Source organism: Pelobates fuscus, chromosome 8, assembly GCF_036172605.1.
Source record: "Pelobates fuscus isolate aPelFus1 chromosome 8, aPelFus1.pri, whole genome shotgun sequence".
Classification (NCBI taxonomy): Eukaryota; Metazoa; Chordata; class Amphibia; order Anura; family Pelobatidae; genus Pelobates; species Pelobates fuscus.
In genome coordinates, this window is record NC_086324.1 from 24,177,794 (window position 1) to 24,202,786 (window position 24,993).

Below are 24,993 nucleotides of genomic sequence, written 5' to 3' on the forward strand. Positions count from 1 at the left end.
ATTATTATATATTCAACGCAAGTTAGCACCAAGGTAACATCTATATTGCATTCTGAAGGGGAGAGTGCCAAGCTCTTTTAGGATATATATATATATATATATGACACATTAATATACAATTTTCATAGAGGTTCTAGTGCTTTTAACATAGCAGAAGGAGAGGAAAGATTTATTCTTACATTCTCTGTACTGATTTGAAATATTTAAAAATGTTCTTCCATTCCATTTACCTTTTAGATATTCTTTAAAAAAAAAAAAAAAAAAAACACCAACAACTCTCTTTTCCACACTAATTTAAATGTCATGAAAAACAGACGGAACAAATAAATTGATTTTGTCGACATTTGCATAAAATTCTTTATTGAAGAATACAATTCTAAAAAAAAAAAAAAAAAAAATCAGACATAAAAAACAAACAAACAGTGATAAATGTGCCAATGACTCTACGCTTATCTAGAAAGAAATACAAGTGTAAAGATTTCTGATGTGAAATATTCACGTTACAGATTCTGACTTTACAAAATATTTGCGCAACTCCCCTCCTTGCTGCCGCTTTTATCTGTTTGTTCACTCTCCGTGAGACAAATAAAACAAGTGTCTGAGCTTTCATTTTATCGGATAGATAGCACCAGGGCAACATATTTCCCATGTTACTTTGAATTACAGCTGTTTATCTTGCAGCTTTCTTTAAGATTAATTAAATGCAAATGTAACTCTGTGAATCATGGGAATACCTGCCAGACCTCTTATTAATACCTTCACTTAAAAACCTCTGTGCCAAGGAATCATTAATTTGCAAAGCAAAAAAAAAAAAGTGCAAAAACAGCCCTTCGCCTGCAAACAATTCATGGATGGCTGCCCAATTAGCCCAGTAGCACTCTGATCCTCCTTTCAAGCCCTGTGGCCCTTTGAGGACACAATAAGGCTTCGATGATAACCTGGCAACATAGGTAGAAATTCAGCCAAGTGTGAACGTTTGAAGCTGCAGTTTGGCTGCCATCATGTCGGCAAAAAAGAAAGAATTCAGACACCGTGTCATCTAGTACAAAGGATGAAAACAGATTCAACCGGAAATTCAATGTGGCACCGCATATGGGATACATGAGTGCGGTTATACAACAGGCCACATATTTTTTTGAACAATCTCCTGCATGTGAAGTTGAGGACATGTGTAACCATCAGAACGTCTCGGGGAATCTGTATTTAATTTGAGTCAGGGTGGTGGCAGGGAGTGCAGTTCTGAGGCTGCCACAGGTTTGTGGCAGATGGCACAGTGTCAGCTATGACAAGCAGTCAGGCAAGGCTTCCTCCGCACATTTTATTTCTTTTTTTTTTTTTCTCTTTCTCTCTGATCAGGTAAATATGGGCATACCCTGGAAAGTTTCGACAAATTCTGCCTAAAGCTTCAAGTTTGCAACTTGGCCCCATCTGTCACAATCTTCCCCAGGTTGTGCTGAAAGCAGAGACCTGAATTCACCGCTCAGTGCAGCCCATGAAAAGCGTGTGATGTCACCCTGCGAATGAGAGAAAAAAAAAGCTTATTATTACTGTTAACCGTTTACAGGCAGAATGTCTGCACTAAGCATGTTATTCTCATGCAACTTTACATCTGTTTTAATAAACATCAGTCGGCATAGGCTTAAATTACATAGTTACAACAGAAAAGCAGAGTTCAATGATTCTCTCTTTTTCAGATCTAAAAAGTTCAAATCTAAAGGGGCTTTGCCACCTAAAAAAAAAAAATGCACAAATTCTTTAACTGCTGTTTTAACCCCTTAACCCCTTAAAGGAACACTATAGTCACCTAAATGACTTTAGCTAAATAAAGCAGTTTTAGTGTATAGATCATTCCCCTGCAATTTCACTGCTCAATTCACTGTCATTTAGGAGTTAAATCACTTTGTTTCTGTTTATGCAGCCCTAGCCACACCTCCCCTGGCTATGATTGACAGAGCCTGCATGAAAAAAAAAACTGGTTTCACTTTCAAATAGATGTAATTTACCTTAAATAATTGTATCTCAATCTCTAAATTGAACTTTAATCACATACAGGAGGCTCTTGCAGGGTCTAGCAAGCTATTAACATAGCAGGGGGATAAGAAAATCTTAATTAAACAGAACTTGCAATAAAGAAAGCCTAAATAGGGCTCTATTTACAGGAAGTGTTTATGGAAGGCTGTGCAAGTCACATGCAGGGAGGTGTGACTAGGGTTCATAAACAAAGGCATTTAACTCCTAAATGGCAGAGGACTGAGCAGTGAGGCTGCAGGGGCATGTTCTATACACCAAAACTGCTTCATAAAGCTAAAGTTGTTCAGGTGACTATAGTGTCCCTTTAAGGACCAAACTTCTGGAATAAAAGGGAATCATGACATGTCAGACACGTCATGTGTCCTTAAGGGGTTAAGGACACATGACATGTGTGACATGTCATGATTCCCTTTTATTCCAGAAGTTTGGTGCTTAAGGGGTTAAGAAAAAGTATATATCGAAAGCAAAAATGGATTTAGAAATGTCACAGTATTTTAAGGCCTAGAGGAGCGGAGCTGTGTGATGTGAATCTAATCACGATAGGCTTGTTCTCTAGGCTAAGAGTAAAGTAGTGAAAACAAAGGTTAACCCTTTATGGGCTGACCTATTTATTAACTTCGCAACATGACTCAGCCAAAGTAAACCCAGAAATCAGTATGGAGAGCGAGCTCTAAAGCATTGTGCAGAGAATTATAAACCTTCTTAATATGCAGAATGACTAATAATATTTACGAACCTAATTCGTTCTAATTGTCCACATAAAGGATGGTCTTAGATACCAAACATCACCCTATTCAAAGAAGACATGAATATTAGCTAAAATCAGGTAGAACAAGGCCAGAACATGTCAACAATTAATATCTGACTCCTGCCATATATTTTATTCAGGATAGCACGACAGGTCACGTGACAGGTTCTTCTTCAAGAAAGAGAGTTTTTTATTAGCAAAATGGAGTTTGCATTGTTCGCATAAATGCTAAGAAATACTCTTAGGGATTTTTTTTTCCAATTTGGCTATTTTGGCTCTAACGGTGAAATTCAATATAAGAAATTATTGTTTATTATAAAAATAAAAAAATAATAAAGACAATGCTAAACTTTCAAAAGCATATAGATAAAAAAAGTCCAAGTGTAAAAGTCCAGAATGCAGCTAGATAGCTGGATTCTGGACTAATAGCTGGATTCTGGACTTTTTTTTATCTATATGCTTTTGAAAGTTTAGCATTGTCTTTATTATTTTTTTATTTTTATAATAAACAATAATTTCTTATATTGATTTATATTAGTCCACTAAGTCCTTTCTAGCCTGCAGGAATCTTATGTGGGGAATGCTTTCCCGACCAAATTAGCATACTGACAACCAACCTCGGAGCCAGGAATTTAAGGCTCTGTCTAAGGTGAGCACAACCATTATCACCTTATTATATTTATATTTACTTTCCGTACAATACCACCTATTTGGTTTATTTCTTTCTACTTGCTCTATATCCCCGGAAGAACACCGTTTGGGACAAAGGGGTGTGTTGCTGCCTCAAAAGCAAAAAAGAGCTACTTACGGAGCCAATAGTTTATAGGCTCCAACCCATGTGAGTGGTTTAAGCCATTTGTTATCACTATTCATTTTTATTTCTGTAAACCATCTGCACTATATTTTCTTTTTTGCTGTTTTGTTTTGTATGTACATTTGGATATATATTTTTTTCAAGATTGTCACTGTACTGGAGGGGTGAGTGTACCCCCTTACTATTTCTATGTATTATAGCGCTCCACTTGTTGGTATATAGTCTATACCTCTCTTTGTTTGAATTCTGCACTTTACTGTGGATTAGGGTATTCCACTTTTTGTGTTGAGCTGCTTCTATTATTCAGGCACTTTAGAGTATCACTTACTATCTCCGCAAGGGATAGTTGTTGTGTTTTTTTTAATTATAGTTATAGCCCACAGCATCTTACATCTTAACCCCAATGTGCCATTTATGAAGGCAATGCCCTTACAGTGTCATTCAAAAAAATGCTCAACATTTTTAATTTACCATTTTACCTGGGCTCTTTAAATGTTATAACATTGTATTTTGCAATGTACACTGTAACACAAATACAGCATACAGGAAATACAATGAATAAGACTTGTATCAGGTAGGACATTAGTAAATATCTAAACGAACAGGACAATTATGCTTCTCTTTTTGTTATATTATAATTATTGTACATAGCGCCACCATATCACAGTCCTGTACAACAGGTAAACCAAGACAAACAATTAATTCTGAAAAACTCATTTTAGCAGTAGGTGTCCCCAAGATCTCAGGGCGTGGTAGGCTTGGATATAACTATAAGGCCATGGCTGGAGAATTCTGGAGAACACCAAGGACAGATGTTCCAACCACGAGGAGAGCTAGAACAGGCCTCCCAACTATAACACTTTTGGTGAGGCAGTCCATGTTTTAGGGTACTATCCCGCCATTCCAATTTTGTTGATCATGTTCCACATACCAGTGGGCCAACCCACCCACCCGATCTTATATCTCCCAATGTTGGGAGTTATGCTAGAGAGGGATAGGATATAGATGTTTAGGAGACAAATGAAGAATGATAATTCTTTCAATGGACTTTTAGGGCTCTTAGAAATGTTTGTTGATAGCTTTGGAAACCACTTATGACGAATAGTGTTGCCACTTTCCTTCATAGCTCTCTCTGGTGAAAGATCAGGACAAGGGACTGGTTGCCAGCCGGTCTCCTACACATGCTCACATCACTTAGAAATCTCCTGAGCACTCTATTACTTGATCATGCTTGCAAGTAATCAAAGTTTTATGCTATGTTGTCAAGCATTCGTGAGAGCCCGGACTCAAGAGGAATAATTTGAAATGGGTGGACAGGTTTCAGACAGCCCCGATAAATCTCAGATAAGTGTCCAATTTGATGGGTATATAACTAAACATGCACAATGCATAGTCATTGAAAACCTAAGTTCCAGAGTCTTGAAATTCTACTCTGGTGACCTGCTACTTTAGACCTGTGATGTGTCCATAGTCCCTGCCTGTACAGGTCACTGAACAGAAGTTCCATGTGTGACTTACTTGGCATCCTTTGCACGCTGTCCCAGAATGCTTTTCACTCAGGACAGATAGCATAAGACCATGCAGAACATCCATACCTCCATGTGAGATATGTGAATTTGCGTCAAACTGTTTTTTTTCCTTCTTTTGAATCAACAGCAAAAACACTATACAACTATAGTGGAACATCAATATGGAACATCCATACCTGTGAGATATGAAAACGTGGATTTCTAAGTATCTTCTAATCAAAACATGTGTTAGAAGTTTGGCCATTCTGTTTGTCATCTCAGAAACAAAAGTGTGGTTAATTGATGTGTTTCTACTCCAATTGACCCACCTTGTCCAAGAGGTATAAGGAAAGTCAGTAGATGCCTAACAAGGCCTTCATGCATAAGCATTAACAAGAAATATACGGATTTGATGATGGCGGCAAATAATGCTATTTTTAAGTATGACTCTAGAAAGCAGGGAGAATAGCTCTCATCTGCCATTATCAACCTTGGTTTCATATTTACATTATTCCACAATGAGTAAAGTGTAGGGAAAAAAAAGAGTTAGCTACTTAAACATGCATTTTAGTTTATCTGCAGAAATATTATGATATGAAAATGCAAAGTAATGGCGTATTGATTCTGCATCACTGGACTAATATAGCTACTGCAAACTACAAGAACATAAGATTTCATCCAGTGCGTACTTGTGGGATAGAGAATTTAATGAAATAAAGATGCACAGTCACTATGACTAATGGCGCTTGCCTTTGCACGCTAAACGTGACTTGAAATTTTTATGTAGAGCTTTCATTTGGAGCTGAAGATAATCATATTGTCCTAGTTTTCAGCTTTACCTCCATCACACCTTATGGGCTGTCAACGCCAACAATAGACTTTCTCAACGCTTCTTGGAGAACGATGACAATAGACTTTCTCATGATGGTTCTTCATGAAAGTTAGTGTCATGATTGATCGCGCATTTTAAGCGAATTCATCATGGAGACTTGCTATCCTACTTAAAACTCCTCTCACAGCTGCACAAGTCAGATTTGACTTTTTTTGTAATGTTTAAGGGATGGGGAATCACTGCTTAAACGAATATGTAATTTGCCTCATCATTACAGTACTTTCCAAGAATTCTTCATTATGACAAATGTGCTTAACCCGCCATAATCGCTAGTTATGGAGCCTCAGGGTTTAAGTATTTTGCAGGACAATGTGATCAAAATGTGGAGATATAACCTTGTTGCACATGGGACATGAAGAATATATCCCTGCCCTAAACGAGGGCAGCCTCAGCCCAAAAAAATGGTATGGTTATCCCAAAGTAAGTAAGGAGTAATTTGGGGGCATAGTTGAGTGAGGGACTGGGTGGAGCTAAATGCAATGTCCCAAAATATCTGGAAAAATAAGCTTTATCAATATTAAAATGCTGCTTTTAGGAGTAAATCTGCTTACAGGAGCACAAGAGAAACCTTAAATAATGATGGAAACAAGCATATACTATTTAAGCGCTACGGAATCTGTTGGTGCTATATAAATGGCAATAATAATAATAAGAGCTGTGTACGATAAAAACAATCAACAATTGGATGCTCTTTCACCTTTTTAAAACTTAAATGGACATTCTGGGCACCAATAATTTTTTTTAATGCATAGGTTTTGGCACCATCAACATGCTGTATTTTGCTCAAATCTTTACTAAAGGACCACTATAGGCACCCAGAACACTTCAGCTTAATGAAGTGGTCTGGGTGCCTTTTTTTTTTAACCCCTTTTGCTGTAAACATAGCAGTTTCTGAGAAACTGCTATGTTTACATGTGGGTTAATCCAGCCTCTAGTGGCTGTCTCATTGACTAGAGGTGCTTCCGCGCTTCTCACTGTGATTTTCACAGTGAGAAGACGCCAGCATCCATAGGAAAGCAGTAATGATGCTTTCCTATGTACTGGCTGAATGCGCGCATGGCTCTTACCACGCATTCAGCCAGGGACGTCAGAAGAGGGACGATAGTCTCAGCGCCGAGGGAGCCCGGTGCTGGAAAAAAGGTAAGGGATTAACCCCTTCCTCCCCCTTCAGCGCCACGGGAGTGGAACCCTGAGGGTGGGGGGCACCCTCAGGGCACTATAGTGCCAGGAAAACTAGTTTGTTTTCCTGGCACTATAGTGGTCCTTTAAATCAAAGAATGCTTTGATATATGTATACCTGGCATTGTCTGGACTAGCTGCTGAACTGAAGCACTGAAGAAAAGGACATTTTAAAAATAAGTATTTAGAAAACATTTATGCAATGATAATGCACCACATGCATTAAACAAGGGTTCTATTGTCACCCTGAGAATAAGCCAATTCACTATGGAAATGTATCCATTTACCTGATGTCACCAAGAATATAGAAATTCACAATGTAAATCTATCGATTAATCCCGTAACTACCATAATCTACCCATTTAACATGCGACATTGAGAGTTTACTAACTGCTTAGAAGGTTCCGTTATCTCTCCTGAGCTGATAGCATCAAAGCATTCTGAAATTGACTACTTACAATGAAAGGGGGTGCCATGGCACTCTTGGCATCATAACCATTACAGATCGCTGCGGTGGTTATTGTACAAATTTGATATACACCCCCTAGTTTTCTGATCTCTTCAGTCTGGTGTAGTACCTCACAGTGCCACTACCATGGTGCACTGCTTTTGTAGGCTGCTGCACCCAGACCGAAGAGATTAAACTCTGTCCCCAACTAGTTACTGTATCCACTGGGTCCTGAACTCATTGCTCCCTGTATCTTGCTCCTGGATACCTTGCCCCCTGTATCCTGCTCATGGATGCCTAGTCCTTGAATTTTGCTCCTCGAGGACATGCCCTGCTGCTCCTAGAAGCCTTGCCCCTGTATCATGCTCCTGGAGGCCTTGCCCATATATCCTGCTCCTGGAGGCCTTGCCACTGTATCCTGCTCCTGGAGGCCTTGCCACTGTATCCTGCTCCTGGTGGCCTTGCCACTGTATCCTGCTCCTGGAGGCCTTGCCACTGTATCCTGCTCCTGGTGGCCTTGCCACTGTATCCTGCTCCTGGTGGCCTTGCCACTGTATCCTGCTCCTGGTGGCCTTGCCACTGTATCCTGCTCCTGGTGGCCTTGCCACTGTATCCTGCTCCTGGAGGCCTTGCCACTGTATCCTGCTCATGGAGGCCTTGCCTCTGTTACTCCTGGAGGCTTTGCCCCTGTATCCTACGACCTCCCATGTATGTACATGCAACACTAAAAAAACAAAAAACAACAACACAGAACTAACTAAAGAAAATACCTAGTTTTGTCTACCTTCTTCTTCTTATTATTATTTTATATTTATATAGCGCCAGTAAATTCCGTAGCACTGTACAATGGGATGAAATTATATGGAATTTTACAAACATTAATGATTAGACATTGTAGTCAAGGTCAGAAATAAAAAAAAAATAAAAAAGATTAACTGAGAAGATTGATCACAAAACTGAATTTCACCAAGACAAGACAAATCAACAGAGCAAGTTGTGACCTCACTGCTTACAAGTCCAAAGAAACCCTTATGACAAATACTTATTATGAAACCTACATATTTCCCATTTAATCAATTCTCTAAGGGTTTCATTAATTTTAATCAAGGGTATTTAAGGCTTTTATTTTAATCAGCCTAAACAACTGGCAAAAAACATTAGTGAACTCCAGTAAAGAAGTTCATGAATCTTAATTTGCTAAACCTTAGCACATCATTTTGACAACTATGAGACATATGTTATGTTGCATTGTGATGGGACACACCCTGTGCTTTAAATCAGTGATGTATGTATTGAGGAATCTAATTAAAATAGCATCTCTTATTTTGTACAGCTCCTTGATGGGGTGGGAGGAGAAACAAAGCTATTTGTCTGACATAAGTAACTGAGAATAACTGGCACTGTAGATGCTAGTGGGGGCAGCCAATGTCAGGGGAACAGAGTTAATGTAGCACTTTGCACAAAGAATGGTGGCTATAGAATCACAGCTCGGAAAACACGGATACACAGACAAATAAGATAACAGATGAATATACTTGGAAATAAAAACTGTACCTCCAATATAGGATAATGCCACATACAACTCAATTTGAAGCTGGTTTATTTGTGATTTACTGATTCTGCTGTGCGTTGTGGGGTGACTGGGCATTAAATGACTTGTAGGTGCATCAATTGCATTGTTTATTGCTGCTCCCTTTTCTATTTATAAAGTACCGTAATCTAATGCTGGATATCCTTTATTGGACAGTAAGTATTATACACAACAGATCTATAATGACCATTTCTAACCAAAGCCTATCTTTTCCAAGTCGTGTTACATTTTACCTCAAGTAAGGCCAGATACTCCAGAATTAAGGCTAAAGCCCTCAACAAAGACTGGTATACTTCCATTAATTTGTAAATTCAATTTGTCTATATTCTAAGGCTGAAAGGGAAGTCTCAACCATACTGGATACTATCGTCAAGTACGTCATAAGAGGTTCTGGCAGAGCCAAATATCTTGGCCTTCATACTTATGGGGTCACCTACTGCTGGAGAGTATAGGGGTGCAGAAAACAGAAGTCATCACATGGGGGTGAATTCCAAGATTTGTTGAGATAGCTGGTTACAAAAAAGTGGTGCAAGCCTATAAATGAAAGATAATGTAACGTTAAAATTCCCTAAAACTATAGCTATTTTTTTTAATAGTGTTAAGTGTTTAATTTCGTTAAAGGCTTGGTGTGACAGAGTTTGTTGATAAATGTTGGATTCATGGAAAAAGTGTTTTATTGTGACCCGGTTTAACATTCTTATATCCTCAGTAGACAACAATCACTCGTTATAAACCCTTACCTTACAGTGTTGCAAAACAATGGGAGGTTCTCATAAAATTAATTAACATATGCTGTTTGATAATGGCTCCATCTGGACTCCCTTGGGCCCCATGTGATACCAAAAGGTTTTTTTGGTATGGCACTCAGACTGCCTGAAAAATAATCCCTGCACTGTAGTACATAACTGATTTAATAGGGTTCAGCTACCCCTGCCTCTTATTAATTAGATTGATACATAGGCCATGCCACTGCCATTTCTGTTTCATAGTATGGTTTGTTAGAAAATTGCCTACATTACACAATCAGGCCAGAGGTTTCTTTAGGGAACCCTCCAGGCTCTAATGATATAGAGAAACGAGTTAAATTAGCAGTTTGCAGATTAGTCACCTAAACATAACAAACCTGGCACTTTAATTGAAAATAATGGAATTTATAATACTATCATACATTTAATAGGTAACCGTGAACACACGTATTAGTGATGGATTCCCTTTAAGCTCAAGGCCCTAGTAGGTAAAGTAGATTTTCCGTAATCTACAGGGAATGTCTATAGGACATTCTCAGGATTAGTCTACTAATATTATCGGTATCCTGTTGTGATCCAATTATTGTTAATATCTCTATATGCTAAACTAAATACAGTCTAAAATATTCAACCTCATCAGACCAAATAAAACAAGTCCATACAGGCATTTGTTTAGATGAAAGTGTGTGTGTATATAAATATACACACACACACACACACTTTCAATATATATATATATATATATATATGAAAATTGCACTCACATGTCTTTGTAACAATCCATTTATTGTGTCAAAATAGTACACCTCGGTTCTGTCGATGCTTCAGTCCAACACAGGACTTTTTTTAAGACATATATATATATACACACACACACACACACACACACACACAAGTCCAAACGTCAAACCTTTGCACTCCAATAGTGAAAAAAAAAAAAAAATACCTGGTTCCCAGTCTCAAATTCATAGATATCTGCAAAAATACTGCCACTGCAAGGTTTTCATTCAGGTAGGTTCTTTATTTGAAGAATTCCAGCAAGTCAACGTTTCAGTCCCTCTAGGGAACTTTCATCAGAGGGACTGAAACGTTGACTTGCTGGAATTTGTCAAATAAAGAACCCACCTGAATGAAAACCTTGCAGTGCCGGTATTTTTGTAGATATCTATATATATATACACACAGCCTATACATACACGTATATAATACACACATGGTCTATACATACACACACACACAAATTTCAAAAAAAACAAACACTTTAATATTTGAGGGAATAAAAAAAATACAAATAAATATAAGGTGCCAAAATCTTGACTACTTGACTAATACGGCTATTCCAAACTACACTAAATAAATTAATATATATATATATATATATACACACACACATATACCTACTATATACAAATGTACACAGAAACATGCACAAAATAAAACACTTTATTAAAAGGTGGATGTTTAACAATCCTTGCATAATTATCAATTTACTATAGCATCATTTAAAATTTGGGTGAGAACAATCTCTGAAAAAAAAATCATTACATAAACATGAATTCACAGATTTAAAGTGTGCTACCAAATATTGTATGAGTATAATTGTATTTGGTGTGTACAAAAAAAAAAAAAATGCACAACACTGCTTACTCCTGCACACTTGGATCCTAGGGCGCTTCTCACAACATTAAACTTAAATCAAATGCACCAATAAGTTCAGACTTCAGCAATGGAATTTTGGTCTATACAACTGAAACTATAAACTGAAACAAAAATGTTGTATTAAAGGGACTCCGAACTGGAAACATATTTATTTGTATTTAGATATACCGCGAATGAAGACATGCACGCCTTTAGTTATGTATGTTGGTATTGGGGGTATATCTAAAAAGATATAAGGAAGGAGAGAAAGTTGTCGCAACACAGATAATATATATAATGAAATCTAAGCAAGTAGTAATATAGAAATAAACAAAGACATATAATACACGTTTCACGTTGTTAGTATATCTAAAAAAAAAACATGCAAAAGCGGTAGCTCTTATGTTCGATGCATTTTCAAGCCCTCTCCTTTTTCCCCAGCACAAAATTTCAATCTTCTCATTAAAAAGCCTCTCCTTCTCTTCCAAAATGCGCATGAGGAGGGGGAGCTGGGGAGAGCCAGTGAAGGACCACAAGAGGTACAATGAGCCCAGTGGGCGTGTGGTCACAGGCTCACTATGATTGGGGGATGCATTGGCAGCCGTGTCCCTATTGGAGCTAACGGAAGGAGGAAGAGAACCTCTGTTTGATTGACAGCCATGGAGGCGTTACTTAATTGATTTAAAAAAAGTTAAGATTTCTCATAGAAATAGGTAATAGAGATGTCGCGAACATAAAATTTTCCGTTCGCGAACGGCGAACGCGAATTTCCACAAATGTTCGCAAACGGGCGAACCGCCATAGACTTCAATAAGCAGGCAAATTTTAAAACCCACAGGGACTCTTTCTGACCACAATAGTGATGGAAAAGTTGTTTCAAGGGGACTAACACCTGGACTGTGGCATGCCGGAGGGGGATCCATGGCAAAACTCCCATGGAAAATTACATAGTTGATGCAGAGTCTGGTTTTAATCCATAAAGAGCATAAATCACCTAACATTCCTAAATTGTCTGGAATAACATGCTTTAAAACATCAGGTATGATGTTGTATCGATCAGGTAGTGTAAGGGTTACGCCCGCTTCACAGTGACAGACCAAACTCCCTGTTTAACGCAACGCAAACAACCGCAAACAGTCCATTTGCACAACCGCAAACTCCCCATTTGCACAAGATTGGATACCAAGCTAGCCATGTCCCGTTCCTTGTCCTCACTGATGTCATTGAAGGTCTCTTCCTCCACCCAGCCACGTACAACACCAAGGGTCCCCGAAAGGTGACAACAAGCCCCATGTATTTTTATGTATTTTTTTTTTAAATGTACACTACTGTTACACCAGATATGAGTTGCACTGGTGTGACACTGTGCCCTGGCAGGCCCTGAAACGCACACGTGTGCAGGAAACTGCCTATTATTTCACAGTCAAATTTCTAGGTTTTTTTTTTAAACCCCTTAAGACCGGAGGGCGAACAATTACGTCCTTTTTTAAGCGGCTCTAAACGCCACCGGGCGTAATTGTACGCCCTCTGTTTTTTTTTTACTTACCCGGTCGCCGGCGATCCCACGCCGGCGATCGTGGTTGGGGGTACTCCCAGGGAGCCCCCCGCGGCACGTCCGCCCTCTTCAGCCCCCCCCCCCCCCCCCGGCCATGTAAGAGTGAGGTCCTTGCGAGGACCTCACAATCACATGGCCGGTATAGCTGGCTGCAGCAATGCCAGCAGGAGGACTGCCTGTAATGACAGGTAGTCCTGCTGCTGGCTGGAAATCAATTAAAATCAATTAAAATAAGTGTAAAAAAAATATTATATATATGATCTAAGTATATATATACACATACACTGTCTAGGTGTATTTTACTATTAATATATATATAATTATATATATATATTAATATCAAATTACACGTAGACTGATACTGATTAAATATATATAGAATTATTGTTTTATATATATATATAATATAAAAAAATATGTAAATACGTAAAAAAATTAAATTAAAAAAATAATTAAAAATAAATAATTAAAAATATATAGATGTGTGTTATTTTGTTCTAACTGTATTGTGATATTAATATATATTTATATCAAAATTCACGTAGAACGAAATAATATATATATCGATATACATAAATATATAGGTATATATCACTATATATATATATATATATACCTATATATAAATAAAAATATAAAAAAAATTATATATATATATATGCGTATATATACACATATGTATATATATACATATATTAATTCTACACATATATTTATGTAATATTTTTACATAATTAGGTATCCTAATTAATTACAATTAGCGGGACCTGCCTGACAACCCATGCCGAAAGTATAGGGAATTTAATTTGCTAGCACTATATTTAACCCTATAACTTTCCAAGACACCATAAAACCTGTACACCTGTTTTACTCTGGAGACTTCGCTGAACACAAATATTAGTGTTTCAAAACAGTAAAATGTATTACAACAATGATATCGCCAGTAAAAGTGAAATTTTTTGCATTTTTCACGCACAAACGTGAAATACACGGACCATATTATTGCTGCAATACTTTTTACTGTTTTGAAACACAAATATTTGTGTTCAGCGAAGTCTCACGTGTAAAACACTACCCGCTATGTACAGGTTTTATGGTGTTTTGGGAAGTTACAGGGTCAAATATAAGGCTTGTGTTTCATTTTTTTCACATTAAAATTCACCAGATTGCTTACGTTGCCTTTGTGACCCTATGGTAGCTCAAGAATCAAAATTACCCCTATGATGGCATACCATTTGCAATAGTAAACAACCCAAGGTATTGCGAATGGGGTATGTCCAGTCTTTTTTAGTAGCCACTTAGTCACAAACACTGGCCAAATTTGGCGTTTTTTTGCATTTTTCACACACAAACAAATACTAACGCTAACTTTGGCCAGTGTTTGTGACCAAATGGCTACTAAAAAAGACTGGACATACCCCATTTGCAATACATTGGGTTGTCTACTATTGCAAATGGTATGCCATTATGGGTGTAAATTTAATTCCTGGGCTACTATACAGTCTCAAAGGCAACGTAACCAATCTGGCGAATTTCAATTTCAAATGTAACGTGCTATATTTGACCCTGTAACTTCCCAAAACACCATAAAACCTGTACATAGCGGGTAGTGTTTTACACGTGAGACTTTGCTGAATACAAATATGTGTATTTTATTGCAGTAAAAGCAAACAGTATTATGACATTGACAGTTAAAATGTCATGTAGAACAAAAAAAAATAACACAATTTCTTATTTTCTAGTTATTGTCGTAGTTCCTTACATGCCTTTACCTTAACCGTTCATGTATTATGTTATTCACTAGTTTCATCTCATGGGGTGACTCACACTTGATTTATAACTAGTGGTGAAGCTGCTGATATAAATACACAGTTGATAATGTGCAAGCTACACCCTAAACTGCTATATACTCATATCCTCAGTGCAACTAGCCATGATATACGCACGTTCAGCCTAGCATGCTCAAATATAACACACTTCTGTCTAAAAAAAAAAAAAAAAGAAAGAATGCAGCTTACGAATGAATCTAAAATGGATGCTGTCCAGGAGGTGGGAGGGTCTGGGAGGGAGGGTCTGCTGCTGATTGGCTGGAATGTGTCTGCTGACTGTGAGGTACAGGGTCAAAGTTTACTCAATGATGACAAATAGGGGGCGGACCGAACAGCGCATATGTTCGCCATCCGTGGCGAATGCGAACAAGCTATGTTTGCCTGGAACTATTCACCAGCGAACCGTTCGGGACATCTCTAATAGGCAATTTTATAAAGTACAATTCAGATATGATACTCCTCGCACACAAAGCATGGAGGTGGTGTTCCCCTTTAAGGAGATCAGCAGTAAATGAACATTTTGAATCGCCAAACTTTGTGCTAAATTCTGAACAGCTAGATACAACATCTAAAGTGATGTGCAGGCATGTTCATCAGGAGCCCCGCGCAGCTGGTTTAGTTGATGGGAGGGAACAAAAATCACTAGCTCTCCGTTGGTTACTAAAGTTGATAGCAGATACATATAAAGATAAATTCATTTAATTAAAGCTGCCTGTTAAAAATCTTTACTGTGACATTTCCCCCCCACTATAAAGTGTTGCCTTTAAGAGACCGATTTATATCAACACTGTACAGTGACTACAAGGCATAAGCCCCATGTGCATTACATAAGTCATCATAAAGGGCTCTTCTTTAATTGTTCCCACATCATCACATAACATAAAAGCACATTGTATATTTTATAAGTATTTAGTGCATTATATAAACAAAACCATAACTGACAAACAAAAAAAAATCTGAGCAAACAAATTACATACGAGACGTAGTTCAATAATTTATAAGGAAGAAAAATACATTCTTAGTAGAAAAAAAGGCAACTTTGGCCCCTATTCTACCAATTATTGCCTTTTCTTTTAAACTACTCATATTATTTGCTCGACACCCACATGTAATCTTTTTCTAATCAATAGTTCTACACACCCCCCCCCCCCAAAAAAAATAAATAACTACAGCTACAAGTAGTTGATGGCCAAGCTTGACTATTTGCTTGTTTGTAACCCAATAGACTCTCTTCATTTTTTTTTCTAGTCCCTGTGTCGTAAATTATAAATACTTGTGTTTTATTCTCTCACCAAATGGATGTCCATCTGTCAACCAATTTATCTGATTTTTTTTGTTTTGTTTTGTTTTGTTTTTAAACATTTCTCTTACTCCTGCCATGTTATTTTACCACGTAGACAGCAGACTAGTTGCTTGGAAACATCTATGTCATTTAAAATTGAAGATCAAATTAAAGTGTTTCATAGAACAGCTATCTGGCAAAAAATATATATATATATATATTATTGCATGTTGTCACTTTAAAAAGTTTGAGTTTACATTTCATCTGTACATTGTGCTAGCATACATATAGACATTACAAATTGTATAGACTTACTGTATCTTCCCCTCACTTGTCAATCAGTTTTTGGAACATGAAAGGACTGATTGACATAAGAGAAGGAGAACCCATGATTAATTGTTGATCTTTGGAATTCAAAAATAGGTATCGGGTTGACTGTCTGCTTGGAACTCTCTACCAGATCAATCTTTGATTCAATGTATTTGTAGGTCACTTGCCACCCAGGATCATTAAAGCCAAGAGTTGTATATCACTTGTGGTCTGTCTGTAATAGTGTGTAAACACTGTAAATGTATCCCAATAATCGGAGGCTGACCATGATTGGATCATTATGGTCTTTTTGAATAATTATTTTTTAATTCAAAAATTGCCACATTTATATTTGTTTGCCAGGCCATATTAATTGTATCCTGTAGTCATGTGACATAAGAAGAGGACACTGATAGGTAAACTGGCTTTGGTACTATGGCATCAGAAAAAAAAAAATCTTTCCGGTTTGTTGTTGAGCAAAGTAAAACTACACATCTGCTTCATTTTCCTTTCGAGCGCACTTTCTTTATGGCTTTGCCTGGGAGAAATAGCACCTTTGATGCTTGCACGACAAGGTTGATGAAGATACAACTGTTACAGTGCACACAATTAGAACAATCCACAGAATAAAATATATATATTGTAAATTAGACAACAGAAGGTTTATAAGTACCATTTCAGGCAAGCTGTTGTAAGATAAGGCACAATTGCCCTCCTCCTGAGAGCAGTAAAGTTTTTCTAGGCAAACCAATTTGTGCAGGGCTTAATAGAACACATAAAATATTTACTGGGGGCAAGCAGTGCCTAAGGGTGGGGAGTTCTAACTATGTTTATCTGAATTAAATATTAACCTTCATTGTAAAGAAGAAATGTAAATAAGTGAGGAAAGTTGCAATTTACGCAACTTACCTTGGATCACAAAAAAAAGGTAGAATGAAATTCCATTTACAGGCGGAATTGAATATATATATTGTTTAATTTGTAGCCATATCCAACGTTACAGAAGCAAAATAATAGAGTACTGCAGCATCTTGTAAAACCTTTTTTTTATTGGACTAAGAATTTTGGAACAAGATTTTAGGAGATCCTGTCTAAAGCATTTGTTGAGAAATATTTCAGACTTGATAAACGGACTGTCTCCCGTGAGCTTGTAGTTGCAAAATTGTGTTATTCCAGAGAACTGATACTGCAAAAAAAAAAAAACCCCACCAATATAATGCAAGGAAAGAATTGTACCATATTGGGTAAACGTGTTCATTTTAGAACAATCATCATAGACACACAGTATCTGTGATTTTGTTAAAATGTAGCACACTGTCCCAGTACAGCTCCAGATTTGCCATGATAAATATGGTTTACCATGTCCCTTGACAATTACATAGTTAATTAGGCTGAATTATCTTGTGTGGTAAATTGCGTTTTCTTAGGGAGAGCACTCGAGCATGCTCAGCACTGCCGTCAGATGCTTGCATTGAATTCAATGACAGCCCTAGCAACAACACTCTATCTGTGGAATGCTATAGTTTCCCATCTCCAATCTATTTCTTGTTGGAAGGAATTTATGTGGGATAATTAACAGGGATAACACTATAAGTAAAACAGAAAACAAAATAATAAAGATACATGGTGCTCACTCAATGCCTCTATTCCCAATAGAATCTGCAAATACAATCTGTAGAGAATGAATGAGGAGCACACCTGTTGTACTGTTAATCCCTTTAGTGTGGTGGACACTGCTCTACCACAAATACAACAGGTTGCACCTAGTGACAAATGTATAATATAGAGTAGAACATTAAAGGTCCGGAGGGCACAATCCAACATTTTTTTTTGGTCTTGCTTCATACAGAGCTTGAAATTTTGTCTGTGGATACATGCAAAAGGCATGGAAGAGAAATGATGATGTAATATTTCTCAACAGGTGTAAAACACACAGCGATAAAATGTGTGGAAGCCCACTCGCATGTTTTAGCATCAAAAAAGGTACAATCCCAATAATGTATAGTGGTGTAATCTCCACTTATGGATACATGGGTCACATGCGTAAGTCCGGTGGTATTCAGTGATGGATATACAATAAATAACATAGGAAGAAAAAGAAATGCAATAGTGTGATATTGTAAACTAGAAGTGAGTAACATAAGAAATGCACTCACAGCTTGGGGAGCTTGTGTCTCTTGCTCAATATTTCATGTGTAGGGCTTTTCAATAACATGTATCCATACACCACTATACGTTATTGAGACTGGAGCTTGTTTCAAGCTCTAGTCTAGAACATGAGTGGACATTCACACATTTTATTGTTGTGTTTTACATCCCTTAAGAAATATTGCACCGTTGTTTCCCTTCTCCATCTTTTACATGTACCCATGAACAAAATTTTAAGTCTGTAAGAAGCAATACCACTTGGCGAAAAGAGAAACATTTTGGACTGTGTCCTTTGGACTTTTTCCTAATTTTCTATTCTAATATTATCAACTTGTCACTGGGCGAAATGTGTGGTATTTGTTGTTTTGTGTTCATCATTTAGGGTACTGAGGGAGTTTGCTTTTCTCCAGTTTTCACCACCATAGGGAATCTACTGTCTAATTAAATAGCACTTATCCATCTTGTAGATGCCGTTTTGTTTTCTATTACTATTTTATAGGAACCCAATGTGTTAGTCTGTACCCAATGGCCTACTGGATCAACTGTCTTGTGTGTAGTCTTAGGTGACAAAAAAGCTATGAAAAAAGTCATTGAAATAGCGTTGACTGCTTTTGATGGAAGCCATTGGGTGTTGTCTGGAATGGTTTCACAGTATTAGTCACATAAGCATTGCATAGACTGCTTTGATGGCAATCAAGTTGGAATGCTTTGACAACAACTATTGTGTACATAGTGGAGTGCTGTGCTGGCAGACATATTTAGGGTGGAGTCCTGTGCTGGCAGACATTGTGTACATAGTGGAGTGCTAAGGGAGTTTAAGCATGCGTGGGATAGGCATAAGGCTATCCTAACTATAAGATAAGGCCAGGGACTAATTAAAGTATTTAGAAAATTGGGCAGACTAGATGGGCTGAATGGTTCTCTGCCGTCACATTCTATGTTTGTGTGTTTCTATGTTACATTGGCAGCCATTTTGTGTACAGTGGAATGCTTTACTGGCAGCCATATTAAATAGAGTGGAACTGTATACAGTAATTTGCTTTGCCTGCAGCCATTGTGTATTGAGTGGGGTGCTTTGCAGGCATAGATTTTGTGTAAAGTGGAGTGCTTTACTGGCAGTGTTTGTTTCCACTGGAGAGCTTTGTTAGCAGCCATTGTGCATACATTGGAGCAGAGGCATACCTCGGTTACATGCACCCAGGATGGAAATGTATTTTGGCACCCTCGCCACCAAACTACAATTTGTTTGTACTGCAACCTCCACCCCTCAACCCTTTTTTTTTTAAGGGAAATTAAGCACACATATTTAGATTCATAGAAATTTACATTCAGAGTCATAGACTTTGACATTCAGATTCACATATACACAGTTAAGAAACACACAATACATTCATTTAGCCACACTTATACACACATTCATATACCCACACAGACTCATATACACATACCTACATTTATATACACAAACAATCCATACACACACACATCCATGCACAGAAAGACAAATCTGTACACTTAGTTATTTATTTTGGGGAAGGGGGCATTCACAGTGAGGGCCTCCCCTTTCTTACTTTTAAAGGGAGCTGGAGTAAAGCCTCATTCCTGAGGTCTAGTTGGTAGCTGCTGGGATCACTATTTACTGATTACCCATCTCCCTGCAGCTCTGTAGTAATGCATGAAAGCCAAGTTGATGTCATATTCCCGCTATCAGCATTAGTATAGGACATGCGAGGGGGCTAGAGATTCCGTACAGAGAGAACCCAGCAACTTCATCGCTGTCCGCTTTGCAGCCACAAAGCAGGTACCTGCTGCACTGCACACCCCTGCCGGCAGTGCTCTGATAGGCAGCTACCTGCTCTAGAGAGAGGGGACTGCTCTGTGCATCTACCTGACAACTGGGGAGGTCTGCCCCTCAGTTAGAATGCCACTGCAGAGGAGTGGTTTTCTCGGGGCCATTCTGTGTAGAGTGAAGTGCTTTGATGAAGTGCATTCAATCAAGAAGTGAATATAGTTGCAGGCTGTATTTTTATTTTTCTAAAATATGTATGCATGGGGCAAATGCGAAGGATTCACAAAACAAATAATGCTGCACAATAAAGGTTTTTCAGGCCGGCAAAAAACCTGAACATACATATTGCCACTGACAAAGCAAAAGACATTCTCAATCAAGGCCTAGGGGCTTCCACACACCATAAAGTTGCCTGCATTTTGGGTGTGTTACTCGTTTTTTTTTCATTACAGGTTAAAAGCTGCATAGAATTCTACTGACTAGCAAACTACAGCAGAGCATCGGAACTGTGCAGTCAGCATTTTAAACTATTATGAGCTACCTTCTGAACCATTGCCAAGTTAATAGACAATGAAAGATAATGAGCTTGAAATTGGGTGTTAAATTGCATTTTTGGTTTCGCGTTCTCTATTTTTTTTCCCTATGGTTTAACTGTTTGCTACAGATGGAGAGCTGTGTTTTGTATCCTACATACATCGACAACAAGTCTGGGCTATTCGGTAAACTGCAAGCATCGGACTTCTTGCTTCTTTTTTTTTCAGGGTGCGTATGCAGACAGAGTTAAATAAAAACGCGCTGCTCTGTCATCTGAAAATGAGTGCCAAAAATACACTGTGGATAGGCCGTTCCCCCTTCCAAATATAGCTTTCTGGAGGTTTTAGATGCCATTCTATAGATAACATTTTGTTTAAATAATTATGTAAAATAACAAATGAAATATTGATTCAAAATAGGAATATTTTATTTCGGATTACTGGAACTATATAGCGAAAAAGGGAATGATACAAATAATATATCCTATAATAATATAAAAACCACCTTACCGCAGTGTGTGGACTCTAAACTAAGGCAGAACCTGGATTACGTGTCCTGCTCTGCCAGAGATTAGTAGGAGTTGCCTTCTGAAATGGAACCTACTGCCATTGTAATGAAAGCAGCTGAAGTGGCTATAGTACGGGACTCTAATTCCCACTATTTAACCGTAAAGAGACCGTAAAATCCCCTTATCCTCAACACTACCCTAATACACTGCACTACACGTGAATAGCTACAAACAATATACTAGACTAACCATTAACCACCACACTACACTAAACTTAACAGTAACCTACACTAACGCTTACCTATTCTATATAGAAACATATTATTTATACACACACACAAAGATAGATGGATAGATAGATAGATAGACAGAGTGATATATAAATAGATAGATAGATAGTTAGACAGACAGACAGACAGACAGATAGATATTCTGCACCTGATGACATTCACCTGGTTTTCTGCTGAAATCGGATAATATTCTAATTGCAAGGCAAGCCCGTCTTCATTAGTGTAATTGTAAGATATTCCTTTCAACTTTCCTTTAAAGCTAATGAGCTGCATTAATACAGGTTCATTTTTATAAGCCTCGTGGGTCCAAATGTACAGGACAGTCATTTGAGAAAGCAATAAATTACAGAAGGATGCTGGTGCCTTAAGTGCGTGTGTGTACCATCAGACCTTCAGTATGTTAATACAACTGCCACGCTCTACATTAATTAATCCTTGTTAGTGTAGCAACTAATATCGGTACACAACACGGTTCCTTTTCCACATAAGTATGTTGTTTATTTCTGAAATTATAATAGCGTTTATCACCAATGTTTTTTTTTTATATTTTTTACAGATACCTGGAGCTGATGCTTCCTTACGATATCAGGTTTTTTGCAGAAATTTTTGAGCTTTTTCAAGAGCTGTTCAGGTGTTGAATACAGATATTGTGCTGCAGGAAAAACAGATACATTTTTAATGAAACAAAAACCTCAAAGCACACACTTGATATTAGTCACTTTACTAATTAAAAATGCATATTGCTCTGTGCCGCCTCATGTTTTACATTATTTAAGCCTGATTTTATAAGGTTACCTCCGCTCACAAGGATGTTTAATGCTAAATAGGACAGTGTAGTTGTGCTGTTTAGACATCTCCTTGGGGTGATTAAAATACATTATTCTGGTGTAATACAATGCATAGAAGAGAGATTTTGAATATGTGCGTTCGAACAAAACTACCGCAGCAATTGTGCACACTGACCTTTCAACACAAGCAACTAGGTAACTACAAAGAATAAAATATCACGATATCTACCACTTACATAATGCTCTATAACAATGAACATATGTTTATAAATATTTACCTTTGACTCACATTATATATATGTATAATTTTCAATATTTATTTTTTATACACACCAACAAACAAAAAAATAGCAAGACACACAGAAGAGCGGGTAAGGGCGAATGTGATTCTGGTTAGTGAAAATAAATCAAGTACAAGGTGGGCTTATTTGTGCAATTTATATTTAAATTCTATAAATGTATATAGTACTGTACCAGTATTAACATACATAGATACATACATGCCGGTTGGAGTGAACACGGCTGCACCACCAGAGGCTAACAGCTATTTTAAACCATACTTTATTTTGTTATTATGAAGGAACAGATGGTACATATAAACACAGCCTAATGTATTATATCACATATTTTGAAACATTAACATGTCGTTTTGCCAAATAAACAATTGCTCTTGCATACGTTGACATTTATTTTCCCTTTTGGTATAACTTTAACATTAGTTTGCGAACTTCCAAACTTGCCACTGAATTGTAGATTGTAAATACCTGGAAAAATCTCAGGGTACACCAAAGATTTTGGACAAAGGGGGTAGCATCCACAATGCACTGCTTCCAACCTGAAGGGGTACAAACATTAGAAATGTAAAAACATAGTAAGCATCCCCTTTCTTCATCGCCTCATTTTAATTTTGGTCGGTGGGCACCGATGCAGAATTTAAAAACGTGAAAATAAAAAATAAAAAGAATAATAAAAGGTAATAAACGTTATAATACTAAAAATCCCATTCCCAATTTCACCATTACTTGATTCAGAGAAAATTTTATGGATCATGCATGACTTATACAGAACAGAACACGTAGCATATGTTTGTAAGCCGTATAAATCAAAGCACAGCACTGCAGTTTTTTTCCCAATTTTGTTTTTTTTTTCTTGTGTTTAAATGCTGCTCAACACATTTTGTAATCAGAAAATAAACACATTCAACACCACGGTACGAAGTATGGACAGATTTTCCTAATCATGCTGCAGAAAATACGGATGTTCATTTTCAACGTATGGTCAGACGCTACGAAACAGATTCTTTAACACTGCAATGCGCATAATTCTGAGAGCGTTCGGCAAGTCTGCTAACTGCCGCCGAGTTATATTCTGTCACTCACATACCCAGTTTGTGCTGAGGTTGGAATAAATGACACTAAATCTTAGTGTGAGAGAAGTCGTGCAGTTGTATATTTGTTTCCTACATACGTTGAGGTGTTAAATTAATGCCAGAATGAAATCTCAATGGACTGTTATAAACACAGGCGAGATTTTGCTTATCGTCTTCACATCTAAGAAAAATAATACCTTGTTGCAGAATTTTGTATAACTTGCATTCTGACAACAAACTGACATGTCCAAAACATGCAAAAATATACTTTATATTTTTGTTGGCCCGAACAAATGTCAGCGAAATTCAAAACACGTCTTTAGCTGTGTTTATGTAAAATGGTTTTGAAATATGGCCAAATAGGCTGACCATAGAAGGAACTGGGTTTTCTAAAAAAAAAAAAATAAATAAAAAAAAAATATTTTAATTCTGCTCCAAAACTATGCAAAATCACGTGCTTCTGCTTTTTTTTTTTTTTTTTCTTTCTTATTTATTTTTAGTAACACAGCATATATACATTTTCTTTGGCTGTGGGTTAGGCATTCTGGTTATTAACTATCAAATCAAGTTAAGTAAACAAGTCTATCACTATTTCCATTTTAAGCAGTAGTTTCTTTTCTTTCTTTCATTTTTTGTTTTTTTGGAGAATTTGGCATTTCTCCACTATTCCCAGTTTAGTGAATTAATCTTTTAAAGTTAAAGGTGTGTGAGGGATGCTGCATGCTAGGTGGACTGCATTCCTAAAACTAGACTTGAGTTGATGTTTACTGGATCACCTCGACCAGATTCAATGTACAGGGTAGCCACCTCATTAATTCTGCTAATGAACAAAAATATGCTTTGTGTTTTGTTTTTTTTTTGTATCCGAAGACAGGGTAAGACATCACCACCACTCTCGAATACTTAGTAAAATCTGTCAGGTTTGTGCTATGAAGAAAGTGATTGTAATTACTTATGGACCGGCAGACCACTTTTTAAAAATGTGGTCCTCTTGGAC

The 24,993-nt window shown here is 37.3% G+C and overlaps 1 protein-coding gene across 3 annotated transcripts in view; it reads right to left on the minus strand.

Annotated features, from left to right (window-relative positions):
* Positions 1–423: 423 nt before the first annotated feature.
* GTDC1 (glycosyltransferase like domain containing 1) overlaps positions 424–24,993 on the minus strand; it is a 203,938-nt gene continuing 179,368 nt past the window's right edge. For all 3 annotated transcript variants that reach the window (XM_063429377.1, XM_063429380.1, XM_063429379.1), the window contains exons 8-10: positions 23,392–23,462; positions 22,400–22,491; positions 424–1,514 (exon numbers count right to left, since the gene is read on the minus strand). In XM_063429377.1, coding sequence (XP_063285447.1) covers positions 1,398–1,514; positions 22,400–22,491; positions 23,392–23,462 — 280 coding nt within the window. In that variant the 3' untranslated portion in view covers positions 424–1,397. The remainder of the gene's footprint in view (positions 1,515–22,399; positions 22,492–23,391; positions 23,463–24,993) is intronic.